The following is a 15,472-nucleotide window of genomic DNA, read 5'->3' on the forward strand; positions in this document are numbered from 1 at the left end:
TGATTAAAGAATACCAAAGTAGGTTAAATGCTATTCTCAGAACACAGTTAAATGCAAAACACACAGTTAAAGCAATAAACACATATGTCATCCCAGTACTCACATATTCTTTTGGAGTTATACATTGGTCTCACACAGATCTTGAGCAACTTCAAAGGAAAACAAGAACAACACTTACTAAGCATAAACAACATCATCCTAAATCCGCCACAGAAAGATTAACCCTTCCACGTAAAGATGGCGGACGTGGCCTGATTGACATAGTTAACCTTCACTACAAACAAATACAGTCACTGCGAGAGTTTTTCTACAAAAAACAAGAAACATCACAATTACATAAAGCAGTAACTCTAGCAGACTCGAATAACACACCATTAAACTTACACTCACATCATATGGACACAACACAACATATAAAAAGCATAGACACCATTAAGCAATCGTGGGCTCAAAAGGCACTCCATGGCAGGCATCCTTACGATCTGGCCCAGGATTTGTTGACAAAACTGCGTCAAACAGCTGGTTAGCTCGGGGATGCCTCTTTGGGGAGACGGAAGGATTCATGATTGCCATACAGGATCAGGTCATAAATACTAAAAACTACAGAAAACACATACTCAAAGATGCAACACTCACAAATGACATATGCAGAAAATGTCACATCATGCCAGAAACTATACAACACATCACCTCTGGTTGCAAGCTCTTGGCACAGACAGATTATTTACACAGACATAACCAAGTAGCAAATATAATACACCAAGAGCTTGCAAAGAAACACAAATTAGCAGACATCCACGAACCATACTACAAATACATTCCACAGACAGTATTGGAAAACAACACGCACAAAATGTACTACGACAGAGCCATAATCACAGATAAAACAATTTACCACAACAGACCAGACATCACACTCATTGACAAACACAATAAAATCACATACATTATAGACATATCCATTCCAAACACTCACAATATACAAAACGCATGCACTGAAAAAATTAGCAAGTACACAGAACTCGCCCAGGAAATAAGGCATCTGTGGAGGATGGATAGGGTGCTTATTGTATCTGTTGTTCTCTCCTCTACAGGTGTCATACCACACATACTACACAAAAGCCTGGGCACATTGGAATTGAATAGAAACACATACATCACACTGCAGAAAGCCACTATATTGAATACATGTCATATTGTGAGAAAATTCCTGAATACAGACACACACACTGATACACTTCTTTAATTTCTGTTTTGGTTACTATGCCTTGACTCTGGTCCGGCATAGTACACAGCCACCGGTGTTAACCGAGTATATCTCACTTAACCCAACATAATAATAATAAAATTTCTATGATTTTTCTAGATTTTTATTTAATGAAAAATTCATTTCTTATGATGTAAATATACAAAACCAAAATATCTATATTATATTCTATTTTTCTCTTTACAAATCGATTATGCCATTCTTTTATCTTTGACTTTTACCTCCCAGACCGTGTATAAAATAGTCCACATAAATACTAGTCCGGGCAATGGAGATATGCCGTTTCGAGATGAGGGTGTTCCGGGTTTTTGGAAACACGAAAAGCACCACATGTCTACAGTTCTCCGTTATTTCCCTTCTTTAATGTAGTACTAACCTTGCAAGTATTCTGGACTTCTATTTAGGTGTTGTTCCAAATTTTATTTTGCTCAGTCGTCATACGGACGATGTCATCGTCAGATACAGCGTTAGGGACATTGAGTAAGGTGACACGGGGTCTCCAACCCTCTGACATTTTACAGATTATTTTTTCACTCATTTCTGATAGCACCTCAATGGTCGCTTTTAATCTTTTTTGGTCTGTCTCGACTCCCACTTTGATGCAGATCCCCTCGGCTTTTATCTTCCTGCCCGTCTAAACTGATATGTGTAATTGTCGTTGTTGAATTTCCTTAGTAACTTCCTCCATATTAGTTTTTTCTCCCTTCTCATTCACTTTTGGATAGAAGAGGACCTCCTGGCTGCCGCTCGTTCCTTCTCTATTAAGTTTTCCAGTGTCTGGTTAATGACTCTGGTTGTGTTACTTGGCCGTATATTTATATTTTTGCTCGCTAGGTGAGCGTATGAAAACGGCGCGTTGCCACTATTGTCAAGAATGAAATCCGCTTCTTCTAGGCTTACAGGCAAACTTCTAGGCTTACAGAACAATTCGGCAATTCGCCAAGGATCCCAAACAGCTGACTCACGCAGGAGTGAAGCTGCATGGCCCGTTTCCTGACTTTCTTCCTTTCCTTAGTTTTGAGACTTGAGCCGTATATTTCCGAAATGAGATTCACGATCCTATGAAGTTGAGATCCAGCTTTTTTCAAAATGGATTGCTGGAGCGAATCGCCGATAACGGCTGGGTTGGAGAGTATAATTTCCTCCTCGGGTCCAAAACGGCCGCCATTATGGAACCGGTTGCTTCCATTAATTACAATCAAATGCGATAAAGTACAGCAAAAAATAACGAATCGAACGATGTATCACACTTGTGGGTGCGTGCAATAGAAACGCAAGAAACGAGAAAACGAGCGAGCGAATAAGGGTCAGTTAGGGTAATTTCAAAAACCTGCAGACAATTGTTTAATACTATACCCTTGTCCTTAAGACGACATATTTTACTTTGAAGTAGATTTTAAGAAATGGTGTGCTACGTGAACAGTTAAAACACGTTTGTTTATGCCGCTATTTTCTGAGCAGATGCAAAATATTCTTATTCCTTTGCCCAATGTAGTAATACGTAAACACGGTAAGAGAAACTCAAGTTTCGTCATGGAGAACCACAAAGTTAAAGGGCAAGAGAAGTACTGTACAGTAAACTACGACGTTGGTTTCGAAGTATATTCCGCTGGCGTCATCGTTAAAGTACCGTGTCATATTACAGCACTATTCTTAATACTTTGGAAATTTGTTTGTTTACTCGTAACGTCTAGAATGTTACAGAAGTTCTAGTTGATAGAATTGAACACATTTATTTAAGTGTAAATGCTTTCACTGGCAACTATTTTAATTACGGTAACTAAACAATCACAATATGTTATTTTTCAGCTAATGAAACTGCTGCTTTTTCGTATAAAAGAAAAGGTATTCAATTGCATTTAGCGCAATAGTGATTGTTTACTTGCCGATTTATTCGCGTGTCTGCAAATAATTACTAGTGCGCTATTTGCAAGCATTAAAATGTAGTGCAGTGCATTCCATTAAATCGCAATAACTGAAATGTTTCCGCTAATTAAATAAAGTTCACGTAATTATTCCAATGATAAACAATAAATAAATAATTAAATAATTCTTTTGTAAAGTTTCCGGTAGTAGTGAAAACCTTTCAAAAAGTTTCGAAATTTGTATACTGTTTAATTAAACAAATGTTTTTCAAAATTGTTAAAAGTATACTATTTATCGCAAAGTGTGCAGCATTTTCTAAAATTTTGTTGTAAATTTAATAGTGGAAAGGACTATAAAATCACTACTTTGAACAAGCAAATTGATGAAATAATACATATTACTCCGTTAGTGAGGGGTTCGCACTACACTAACTGGTTGTTTACGTAAAGTTGCGTTTTTTTTACGTATGTAACACTTAAATAGAGGTTAGTTTCATGTAAAAAGTCCTCCCGCATGACTTTCCCCTTGGCAGATCGTTGCGTTTGCTTATCCCATCAATCAAATCAAATTTTATCCTATTAAAACGTAAATTATTGTAGTAAGAAAAATGCATTAGATTTATAAGTTAATGATAGAATTTTGAGAAAATGCGTTGAATTTAGCGCTGATATTTTGAGCCAAGTAAATATCTCTGCAAGATTTTCTCTCTTCCATTAAACTTCTTAGTTCCAACAAGACAGAAAATGTGCTGTAGATAGCTTTGATAACCTAAAAAAAAAACAATAATGAAGTTGGCTTTAAAATATGCAAAAATATATTATATGATACTTTACGAACTTTTAAAGGAAACGTTCTCGAAAGAGTAAAAAATCCGCCACAAGAAAATCCAATTTCTTTGTTAAAAAATAACTTCATAAAACACAACATCTGAAATAAATTTTGTAATTACAGTAGAGCATCGATTATCCGATCCCCGATTAACCGACCGCGTTCTAGTCGGCAAATTCAAATGCCCGCTAGTGATGTGGCGCTACAATATTTGGTTATGTCTTGGCTACTTTAATATTATTTTTGTTAAATTTTTGCATGTTTTAGATGGCAGCACTGGCTTGACCATGAAAGGGAGGCTAGTATTTAAACCAGGCCCAATACACTATACTAATAATGTGTTTTTTCATACTTTTCGGTTATCCGACTTTTCAGTTATTCGACCAACCCCAGTCCCCAATTAAGTCGGATAATCGATGCTCTACTGTATTATTATTATTATATTATTTAAAACAGTTTAACGAAATTTATTCAACAAATAAAATATACCTTTAATTTCATTCGAATGGGCAGAGAAAAAATCGAGAATTTCCTGATTTCTTGATAAGATCCGTAAAACTATAATTAAATACGTTAAAAATAATGCAGTTGTCAGTTTATATTCAATCAATTTTTAAGAAAAATTTATATTTTATACTATAGAATATCAGAATTTTATTATAGGATAGCAAATATTTTAATACAAAAATATCTCACCAGTATAAAAAGTTTCGAAATTTCGTACGAAAGATAGAACAAAGTGAGAGAGATGATAACAGTAACTGGGATTAAAAAGTATTTCAGAAACAGAATTCCTGATCCTCCGATTGTCGCGTTATAAAGACACAAGCTCAATGCATAAATAGCCGCGAAATAACCGACAAATATATCATTTTCCAATGTATCGTTTATATAGTTTAAGAATTGATACATCTTTTCATGATTCTTCATGTTTCGCTGCATGTTTCGAGGATCTACGAAGGCCATAGCATATCCGGTAGATTCTTCTATTTTCGACATCTTGATACGAATCAAATATAAAACTACATTAATTGGCATTATTACGAATGTGATTAGATTGATTGCAAATATGCTATTTAAAGCATTTAGAGATCCGCAGAAGAAACGAGTGAAGCTTTTGTAATCACTGCGCAGGAAGTGGTTCAGCAACAAAACCGTAGGAAATATAGAAACGATAAAAGAGTAGATGGAGAACCATATCATCATTATTTTCCTTTGATATTTAAACACCTGGAAATATTCTTCGAAATCTACAGAGAGATTAATTGATATTTTTTTATCTCTCAAAGAGGCGGAAATTAAGAAACAGCAAATTGAAGCGATACAAAATAAGCTAGCGAAGAAGACTGTGCCTTGTCGAGACGAATGGTCTTCCAGGCATCCAATTTGAATTCCTTTTAATTTATAGATAATTTCCGTCGCTTTCGAAGAAGCATGAACGAAGAAAACTAACTGTACGAAAGACAAGTAGATCTTCAATGCTCGTGTTTTAAAATTACTTTCATCTCCGCACGACTCTAATATATCTAGTCCAACAGTTTTCAGTAGAGAAAACATTGGACGAAACAGACAGTTCAAACACATATGTTCTTCCGCTACCGCCACCGAAACGTTTGAATTGTCATCCATAGTTATTTTCCCCTTTAGATTAATCGATAGAGAGTCAATACCGAAGTTATAAGTCAAATGTAATAACTTACAGTCGTCCACTAATGGCGGGGTGGATAAAACCAAACAATAGTTAATTGCGGGTTCGAGCCTGTCCAACTGGGGTTTTCCGGATTTTCTTCACTAAATAGAGCAGTTTCCCATGAAAAATCCTCCCGGGAGGCATCCCTCTTGGCAGCTCGCCCATGTGTCGCTTTGCTTTATTTCGTCAAAATCAATCATTACAGCTGTTTTAAACATTTCTGTCATTTTAATTATTTCAATAAATCACTTCCTATTAAATGCTTTTCATCAATATTGTTTATTATACTTGATCAATCAAGCTTTAATATATAACGTATATCTCGGCAGATAAGACGATAGTTTAGTCGTAACCCCCCCCCAAAATCCGGGGGTAGTCTTATAGGAGATATATATGATAAAACTATAAAACTTTGACGAAAATTTATACCTCGTCTTATCTGAAGGTCTTCTTTTCTGCGGAAATATACGGTACTAAATATTTTGTTTGTTATTATAAAAGTGTGGAGAAGTACTCGATCTTTAGAGTATTCCCCGTGCAGGAACAAATGAGAAGAAACTCCAATGAAAGGAACTTAAAGTTTATTTCAGTCCTTCCAATCACAAAACAAAAGAAAAAAACACACACAAAAATACAATCTCACGACTCTGCCGTCTACACGTCTACTCTATCCTCTTTCTTCCGAAGAACTCCACTTTTTTCTCCCGTTGCACATGCTCGATCTCCTCCCCCCTCTCTGTTTTTCTTCCGAAAACGCGGCCCATCCTTTCTTTTCCCTGCGGCCCACCCAAGGATCACGCGACAGAACACGTGATCCCTGGACCACACATCTCCCCTTCTCCCATTAACTTTTATGATAGGAAGCTTTTACGCTATGAGTGCCTCTCCCTTCTTTACACTGTGAACCACCCAAGGGGTTGGTTACGAGCCGGTTAAGTAACAGAACACGTGGTCTTCAGACCACAAAAGCATTGTAAAATGGGTTATGTAAGTTGACATAAGTTGAATGTTTTGAATACTAATACTGTGATATGCGAAACATTTATTGTAATATAGGCCTATTGATACTCAAAGAATTTCCTTCCAAGAAAATATTTTTATTCGGATTAGTCTTATTGATACGGATATCTATGAGTAAATGTACTGTACTGTACACAATAGAAAGTTTCTGCAGTTGAAATGATGTAATTATTTGATTATTAAATCTGGTATTTATGGAACTGAATTTTCTTGGATATAAAAATTAATTACTTTATTGTGGTATAGATTATTCTTCAAATATTCTTTAATTCCTCTTATGCTTCGTAACCGTATCAATATGCTATCGGTTATATAATCTAAGTTGTGTAAGAATATATATTGTATATTTTTAAAATATGGCATTTCTTACAATTGTAAGAACAGTCCACATTTAAAAAATTTTTCACTTTATTTGGATTCTCTTGAGAACTATGGTGGAAAACATACTAAATACGCATTATGAGAGGAAATAATTGAAAATTAAATGATTTACATGAATCTATTTAAGGCAAAAATATATTGTATTCTGACGATTTATAACACAGTACAGTATATCCATTATTCTTTTGTAATTATGCATTTCAAAATATTATTATTTACCATAAATTCGCCATACGTGCTTTTTTATAAGAAAAAACTATCATAGCAGACTATAGCAAAAGTCGGCATTACACGTGATCCGAAGTTTTTTTAAAAACGGCTGATGGAATTCCAATTGGAAAAATTCTCACAAATATTCATCACACAAACTAAACAATTACATAAAGGTCCATCCATAAATTACGTGAGGTATTTTGGGGTGGGTAGGGGTCAAGGATTTCTTACTCGGGGGTAGGGAATAATAGATCTCGTCTTACGTAATATTCTTATTTTTTGATCTCGTTGAGTAGTGGAGTTTTCAATTTGGCGGTTTCTATTAAGAACGCTCGTTGTAATAACGCCATCAGGTGTGACGTGATAAAAAATGTGTCTGCTAGCGTTATTATTCTATCATGGGAGAAAGGCCGTGTAGTTGTCTCTCTCGTTTTTGTTTTAATTCGAATAAGTGCATTACTCCTATGGGTGTAGAACACTAAGAATACATAAACCAAAATACACGATACAAAGTAAACATAAATTAGTATTCGGTTTTTAGTGAAAACTAAAATGTAAAACTAGAAATTATAAATAGTCTTATCTTCCATATTTTTTGAACGTAATTGTAAAAAGCATCAAACAGTGGCTTCTGAACAAGCTTATCGAATGGATATGGCCACTTGAAACCAATCGTAAAGATTTCTAATTTCAGAATAAGTTTATCTTGATCGTAAATTGGACAATAACAGATCATATGGTCGACGGTGTCTAGGTTTTATGTAGAGCAAAAGCAACAGGCAGTTTGTCCGGTTATACATGCTCAGTAAGTAGTTGAGCAGTAGCAAACGTTAAATCTGTAAGTGATGATGAGAATCCGCATTCAACACTAAGAAAATAAAGTCTTGTTATTCTACCAATTTTACTGCCATTCAACCATTGTTGATTCCACTTTTGCATAACGTTGTAATAAATATAATTTTTAAGGCTGCTGCGTGAGAGGGAGATGCGAGTGTAGTCCTTTGCAGCTGACATAGCCTCAAAGTCGGCTTTTTCATTTCCTAGTATGCCAGTATGGCCACGAACAAAATAAAAGTTATCTTATTTACAAGGTTTTTAATATGGTGCTGGATATATGTGATTTTATTGCTATTGTAATTGGAATTTAATAGAGCTTTTAGGACAGGCTAAGAATCACTGTATATGTTGATAGACAGAGATTTGTTTGGTAGTGAAGTGACCCACTGAACAGCTTGGTAGACAGCATCATCTTTAGCTTGATATGTGGGGGTATCTGTACCTTCTAACATATTTTGGGCAAAATATGTCAGTTTGGAGGAAGATACAGATACTTGAGCAGACATGAACATGGGGCTTTTGGACCCATCTGGATAGATATTAACGTCTGCACGGTTATCCATGGAGGAAGCATATGACGCCAAATGTACCTTGGGGATAACCTTGTTTACAGGGTGATGATCAGAGATAGGGTAATTGCAATATGGTAGCATTTGAACAGCCGTAGATAGGAGTAGAGACTGTTGTTGAGTCTTGATGTTTGTAGTTCTGATGTAGTAGTTTAGAACCTTTTCTACAATACATAGTGGCAAAGGAAGGAGCTCTGCTAGAATCAGAGGGGCATTAGCAGAAACAGTTCTGCAGCATTTTGAAATTCTGATGGCAAACTGTCCTTGAAGAGAAAGTAATTTACTTGCTACTGAATTTTTACTAGGGTTTCTCAAACGGGATTTCGGGATCCCAATCGTTTTTTTAACCCGGGAAATCCCGCAAATTTTTTAAAAATTCACTTTTTTCTTATTTTATGTTGAGGTTGAGGAAATTTTGCAAATAAAAAATATCATTAACTCAAACTGTCAAAATACATTTGTATTTATTAATTTTAAACTTACTTATTAGTTTTTTTTAAACTTTTGTTCGTTATGGCAGGTCAGAAATAGTCAATAATCGATACGTAGCTTATTTGTGGCAGAACTCTCAAAATTCTTTACCAGTAATATCTGGAATAAGTGTGCTTATGCTGTCTTAATTTTTAACCATGCTTAGTAGCTTCAATAACTGCGTAACGCCAAGTTGTGCAAATTAAGCAAGGATACAAAAGAGTACGAAGTCTGCAAGTATGAAGTTTTTCTTCATAACCTGATTATTAAAGACAAACGAACTGCCGAATTATTGGGCTATGATCTTTCTATTAATGCAGCCGAGGTAGACAAATCAAGAATACTAGAGAACAAAAGAAGTACTACAATCTCGAAAACAAACTAGAAATCTTTCAGGATACAGATGAAAACACATATTTGTCTTCTCTTAAATGCATTAAACACGATTCCAAACACATCAATTGAATCGGTAAAGGCATTCTCGGTAGCAAGAGTTCTTTTATCCCAGGATTCCGAGACAAGCAAAAGACCGTGAAATGAGAAACCCTATTATTAATTAACTAATTAATAATTATATATTTTGGACCTAAGGTTTTTAGGGTTTCATTAAAAAAATTTATTTTTATTAAAATCTTTCTATAAAATTATGCCTAAATATTATGTAAGATAGAGAAGGGGAGGGGGATCAAAGAAAATATTACAGTTTCTTACACAGGGTGGGTGGGTGTCTAGAATGACCGAAATCGCCCTTACGTAATTTATGGACGGCCCCTAAGTGAATTCTTTAATAAAAATATTCAGTCTACACTAAATGCATGAAAAATAGATATATTATTTAGGTATATTTTAACTAACCAGGATTTCAACATCCAAAAATCAACTTATGTTAATTAAATACTGCATTAAATAAAAAAATTGGTGTATATGGAATATGGTCAAATTTTATTATTCGGCATTCAGATAATTTGAACGCCGCATAATGAAATTTGTACATATTCGGGACCCAACATATCCGGACATGTTGGGTCCAGTCTCTCACCACCCGACTGTCCCATTGTAGGCCTGGCTGAATCTATAATGGGTTTGCTTAGAAGCCATCTTAGTTCCTACAGATTGAAGTGTTAGAAAACACCTCACGATTTCACGCACACAGTAGGCCGCATTCGGTAGCAGTGAGGCTAGCTTCATCTGTAAATACAGTTGATCCTAATGGAATGACGGTAATCACTCAAATACCGGTATGTTTTGTAAATTCGGGCAGGATGTTTCAGTTACTATTTAGTAATTGTTTCAGCTTGATTTAAATACTAATTTGTTCCTGTATTTTAAACCAATATTACTTAAATTGTTATTTGCTTAATGGAGCTCTCGGCCAGATACTGGACGTTAATTTACTGGGTTACTCAAAACTTTTATATACTATAAATTTTTGATGCAGAATCGCATTACCACATTTATGATCTTATGTAGAGTATCTTTTCATTCATTATCAAAGAAATCTTAGAAGAAACATGACAATTTCACGAAAATTTGTTCAAATATTAACATTCTAAAATTTTTCATGATGAACAAACATTTGCAAATACTCGGGCTTTCGCGAACGTTTATATATTTTATTTTGTCTTCAATAAAACAGTAAAGGGGCAAGACAGGCTGCCTATCTTTGCTGTTTGGCTACCACCGGGAACCCGGGTTCAAAAATCCCAAATATTTAGGGAGTGGTCTGTTGGGGGTTCCGCCCTCACCATCCAGATGCCTCATTGCCGGCCTGGCAAACTCATTATGAACTTACAAAAAATCTTGGTGCCCGCAAGGCAGATTTAAAAATAATAAAGTTGAAACAAAGCATTTTAAGAATTGTAAAATGATTTTGAAATTTCAAATCTCCACAGTCTTAAATGACATTGTTCAAAAAATAAAAGGTTAAGTATTAAGTGTTGGTATTTTAAAGGGTTGAAATAGAAAATTACATTGGTTATTTCATATATACAAATATTCTCCTTAAATTTTAACATGAATATTTTTGTCCTGTCATTTTAAAATATATTCAAGTAATCTGTTAACTTATTAATTTACAAAAATAAACTGTTATAAATTCTTAAAAGTAATTGAATATTAATTTGATCAAGTACGGATAAAGTCAGCTATAGGATAAGAGCTGGTCAAGTACTGTAAAGGCTGTTGTACTTTGACACACTTTAAAACCACTAACAGTACTTTTTTTTCATTTCAGCAAAAATTATGACAACTCCCAGCCTTACAAAATGCACCTAACAGAATTACCATTCTTGAATATACATGTGGAAAAAGTTGTTTATAGAGTAGTATACCAATTAGAAAAGGCAAATCTAAGTGAATAAACTACTTTTCTTATAATGTTATAAAAGAATGTTTAAAACATTTTAAAAAGATGTTCTTCAATATGTGATCACATCTCGAAATATACCCTCTTAACCATGACACACTAGTTTATACATGAAAAATAGTACAGCATAATGCATTAACTAATTCCATTTGTCTGAATAATTTACAATTCAATTGTAAATAGTAGGAAAAAAAGAGTAAATCAGTCACACTGGAGAGTAAATCAGTCACCTGTAATGGTTTTATTGGCCTTATATATTTATTGTTGACCTATGAATACTAGATTTACTGCTTGGAATTTTTTGTCTAAAAAATAATGTGACAATATTTTAAGACACCGAATTTGAACATTTCGAGATACAAGAGCAGAGAAAATAAATGTGTTACCTGTAGTTCATGTAGCAAACTTGAGAATACCACGACATCTTACCTCACCTAACTGAATTATAACACCAAATTTTTTCTCTGACAATATCTGTGATGTTCTTGTGAAACTTAAATATTGCATCAGAATTTAACTAACAGACAACATAAACCTTATGATGACAATAGAGTGTACAAATTATTGGCTACCTGCCTAAAAATTTAATTACACAACCACTTAATGCTACCAGATGTTGACTTTCCCTTATAGATAGCACTAGTATTATTAATCATCATGAGAATATTCCAAGTTGTACTATGCTCCAGGTAAAAGTTTCCTATAGATACAATTGGCTAACTGTAATGATGTTGATTGGACACTATCTTCATTAGCATTGTACAAACACTTCTCTTGGACAATCATATCAGGATAAGAGTAATAGTCTCCATTTGGTACAAATTTCACATAGTTTCACATTCTTTGCAAGAAATTTTATAATGCACTGTTGTTCCACATGGCTGAAATATACCAATAATGCTGAAAAGAAAAGAACTTGTTCTTGGCAGAGTAGTCTTTATAACAAATTTTATAATAGAAGTTAAAAATGTGCAGATCAGTCATATGCTTCATAACAGACAAATTTGAAATTATTGATGTATTTTAGTATAAATAAGTGTTTTGTAAAAAATTTACTTATTTTTATTTAAATTCTGTTGATGGTAATTAACTTAAATGATTATTTGCAAATGTGTACATTCTACATTGCTTGAACTATGCTATTATGTATTGTTTCAAAAAAAAAAAAAAAAAAAAAAAAAAAAAAAAAAAAAAAAAAAAAAAAAAAAAAAAAAAAAAACAGGAAACTACAAAGTATGTTTATAATAATTAAGGAAAGAGAAATTCAGAATGTTTGATCATTTTTATTTTAACTTTCTATAACAGAATTTTAGAATATTTCAATTTATTTCAAGCAGTAAGAATCAATTTGTTCTAATTAAGAAATTCACAGCACAATTTTACTTAAGGAAATACAACAGTTGACAAAATTACCTTTCAAAAATATTCTTTATTTATCCTAATAATTTGAGCATTATAGCATGGTGACGATGATCATCACTTTTAAAGATATTTTTTTTCCTCTATGGGGCCTAAGAATTAAAATACATTGGTATTAATGATATCTCATTGAAAAAAAAAATAAATGCTACCTATTTTAAGCTAAGAAAAATTTCAAAAAGCTTTGAAATTTAGATTTTCATTCAATCATTCTGTACTTATTGCAACTACTTTTCATTAAAATAAATGAAACGAAAACTTGTTTAAAGTTTTAAATAAAAAAAATTTAAATATTTTATTTCATATTTTTTTAGAACTCACAACAAAGTTACCAAACCAAGAAGGCTAAATAATTTATTTGATCACAGATATCTTCCCAATATTTGAATACAGTAAACCTTTATAATTTTAAGTGCTAACCTTCAGCATTTTATTATTATTATTATTTCTAAAAACATCTAATAAAGTAATTTTATCCTTTTCCCAATAATATCAGTGAGAAATATTAGAAAAAGTTATTAATGCAATAGTTTTTTTTTTTACTGTACAAATAGTGTTAAAAGTTTGTGAAAAATAGTTTGATCGGGTTGTAAAATTTCCTTAAAATATTCAAGAAAATTATATTGATATAATAAAAAAAAAAAGAAGATTAAGGCAACAATGTTCTCATAGATTGACATTTTCCTCACTGAATGTCAGTGAAAATGTCAACTACACTTGATGTTCATTGAAGTATAAATCATGAGAACTAATGATATCTAATAGTTAGTTAATGAGGCTTACTTAAACACACAAATACAACTTAATACATTAACAAGCACAAATTAAAAAATTTTTGAAAATATTTTGGGTTGTAATATGTAAAACAATGAATTTTACTTAATTATTTAGGATGAGTTTCAGTACAAAATCCAATGCAGCATTTTGTTTAAACAAGTCTATGAAATACAAAATGAATTTTTAAACATTACTCAGATTGCATTTTTTTTTCCCTTTTTCATTAAGGCATTTAAACTGAACATACATTTTTTTGTTTTTGCTAATATTCTTCATCAAAACTCTGAGGCACTGCTCCATCTTCAGTTTCATCAGGAACTGCAAATCCCTCCTGGGAAAAAAAATTAAAAATTATTCTTAAAATGTGTCAAAATTATCGATGGTGTATTTAAAAAAGATGCTAAAAATCAGGTAATACAATTTGCAGTCCTGTCAAGTATTTTCATTTTTAAGATAAAATGCTTTTAACCATATTTAAACTAAGATTTTGAAATTTAAATAAAGAATTCAGTATGTGAAGTAATGAAAATATCAAAACAACAGAAGAAAAATATGGTGACATATTTCAAGTGTATGCTATTCATCTTTCATAGAAAAATCTTTGAGAGAAATAATTTATACAATGTATAAAAAATTCCTATTACATTTATTTACATAATTCTGCACAATTTTCCTACTTTTCATTTGATTCTAGTTAGTTAATAAAAGAGTATATTCGGAAAATAAGAAATAAGTACTGTCGGCATCTCTCTTGCATGTTGTCAGTGATCTCATGCACATGTGCAATTTCATAGTCATGTTAAACAAATTTAAAGCCATAGGAAATGTTAAGACAATTGAACAGCTTGCCAACTGTGAGCACAGTCCAATTTATTTTCTAAAATGTCAGGAAAATGTCTAATCAATTTAAATTGATCACCTGATCTGTGAAAGTTTATGGTGATGCATTGAGTAATGGCATGGTTGAGAAATGGGCTTGGATATTCAGTGAAGGACTAAAGAACTTGCATGCAAGTATGAACTGGAAGACAATCTTTGAAGGCTGATGACTTGTCACAAAGGTTGATGAAAGTTTGAGAACAGATATGGATGTCTCATAAATCACAGTTAAATCTAAACAGTAGTCTGCAGTGAAAGCATTATGCCTTGCCAAGAAACAAAAAAGTTCAAGCAAACTATTTAATCAAGAAAAATATCTCGTGTACTGCATGCCGGGACAGACGGGACCATATTCTGGTCACTTGTCTCTTTCAGGGACAAAACTTCAATACAAGAGAAAAAGCTAATTTGGGTCACTCTTAACAGGCTCATCTTTATTATTGATGTCATGATACTAGGTTGATTATATGTTCAGGTTATTTGCACATGCAACAAAGTATGGAATTTTAACCAATGAAATTAAAAATTTTTTTCGAAGAGTAAAAATTATAGCACGTGGTAAAGCACGAGGTTCTAATAAAGCACACACAAAACAAAATTTTTTAAAAATTTGCTAAAATTTTATGAATTCTAATGTCAAAATGTCCCGGATAACATTTTCTTCTCAACAAATGAAAATATTGATAACTGAGCTAGAAAAGAGTATATATTCAGTTAAGGGGAAAATTACATGACATGTTTCAAAAATACTTTGTCATCCAATCTCTCAAAGTAACAGCATAACTAATGGTTCATTAACTGATGTAGAATCATTAAAAATAAAAGAGTCAGGGTGTTGAGTGAAATGTGAAGCAGCTGCTTTAAAAATAAGAAAGACAAATGCATCATGT

The 15,472-nt window shown here is 32.9% G+C and overlaps 1 protein-coding gene across 3 annotated transcripts in view; it reads right to left on the bottom strand.

Annotated features, from left to right (window-relative positions):
* Positions 1–12,770: 12,770 nt before the first annotated feature.
* The window catches only part of LOC136976333 (microtubule-associated protein RP/EB family member 1-like), a 36,428-nt gene continuing 33,726 nt past the window's right edge, over positions 12,771–15,472 (bottom strand). For 2 of the 3 annotated variants that reach the window (XM_067271590.1, XM_067271584.1), the window contains exon 8: positions 12,917–14,034. In XM_067271590.1, the coding sequence (XP_067127691.1) occupies positions 13,966–14,034 (69 nt within the window). In that variant the 3' untranslated portion in view covers positions 12,917–13,965. Of the gene's footprint in view, positions 14,035–15,472 lie in introns of all 3 variants that reach the window. The other variant, XM_067271597.1, reaches the window with a different exon arrangement.

The sequence above is a fragment of the Centruroides vittatus genome, unplaced genomic scaffold, assembly GCF_030686945.1.
Source record: "Centruroides vittatus isolate TY-2023 unplaced genomic scaffold, ASM3068694v2 contig_1110, whole genome shotgun sequence".
NCBI lineage: Eukaryota > Metazoa > Arthropoda > Arachnida > Scorpiones > Buthidae > Centruroides > Centruroides vittatus.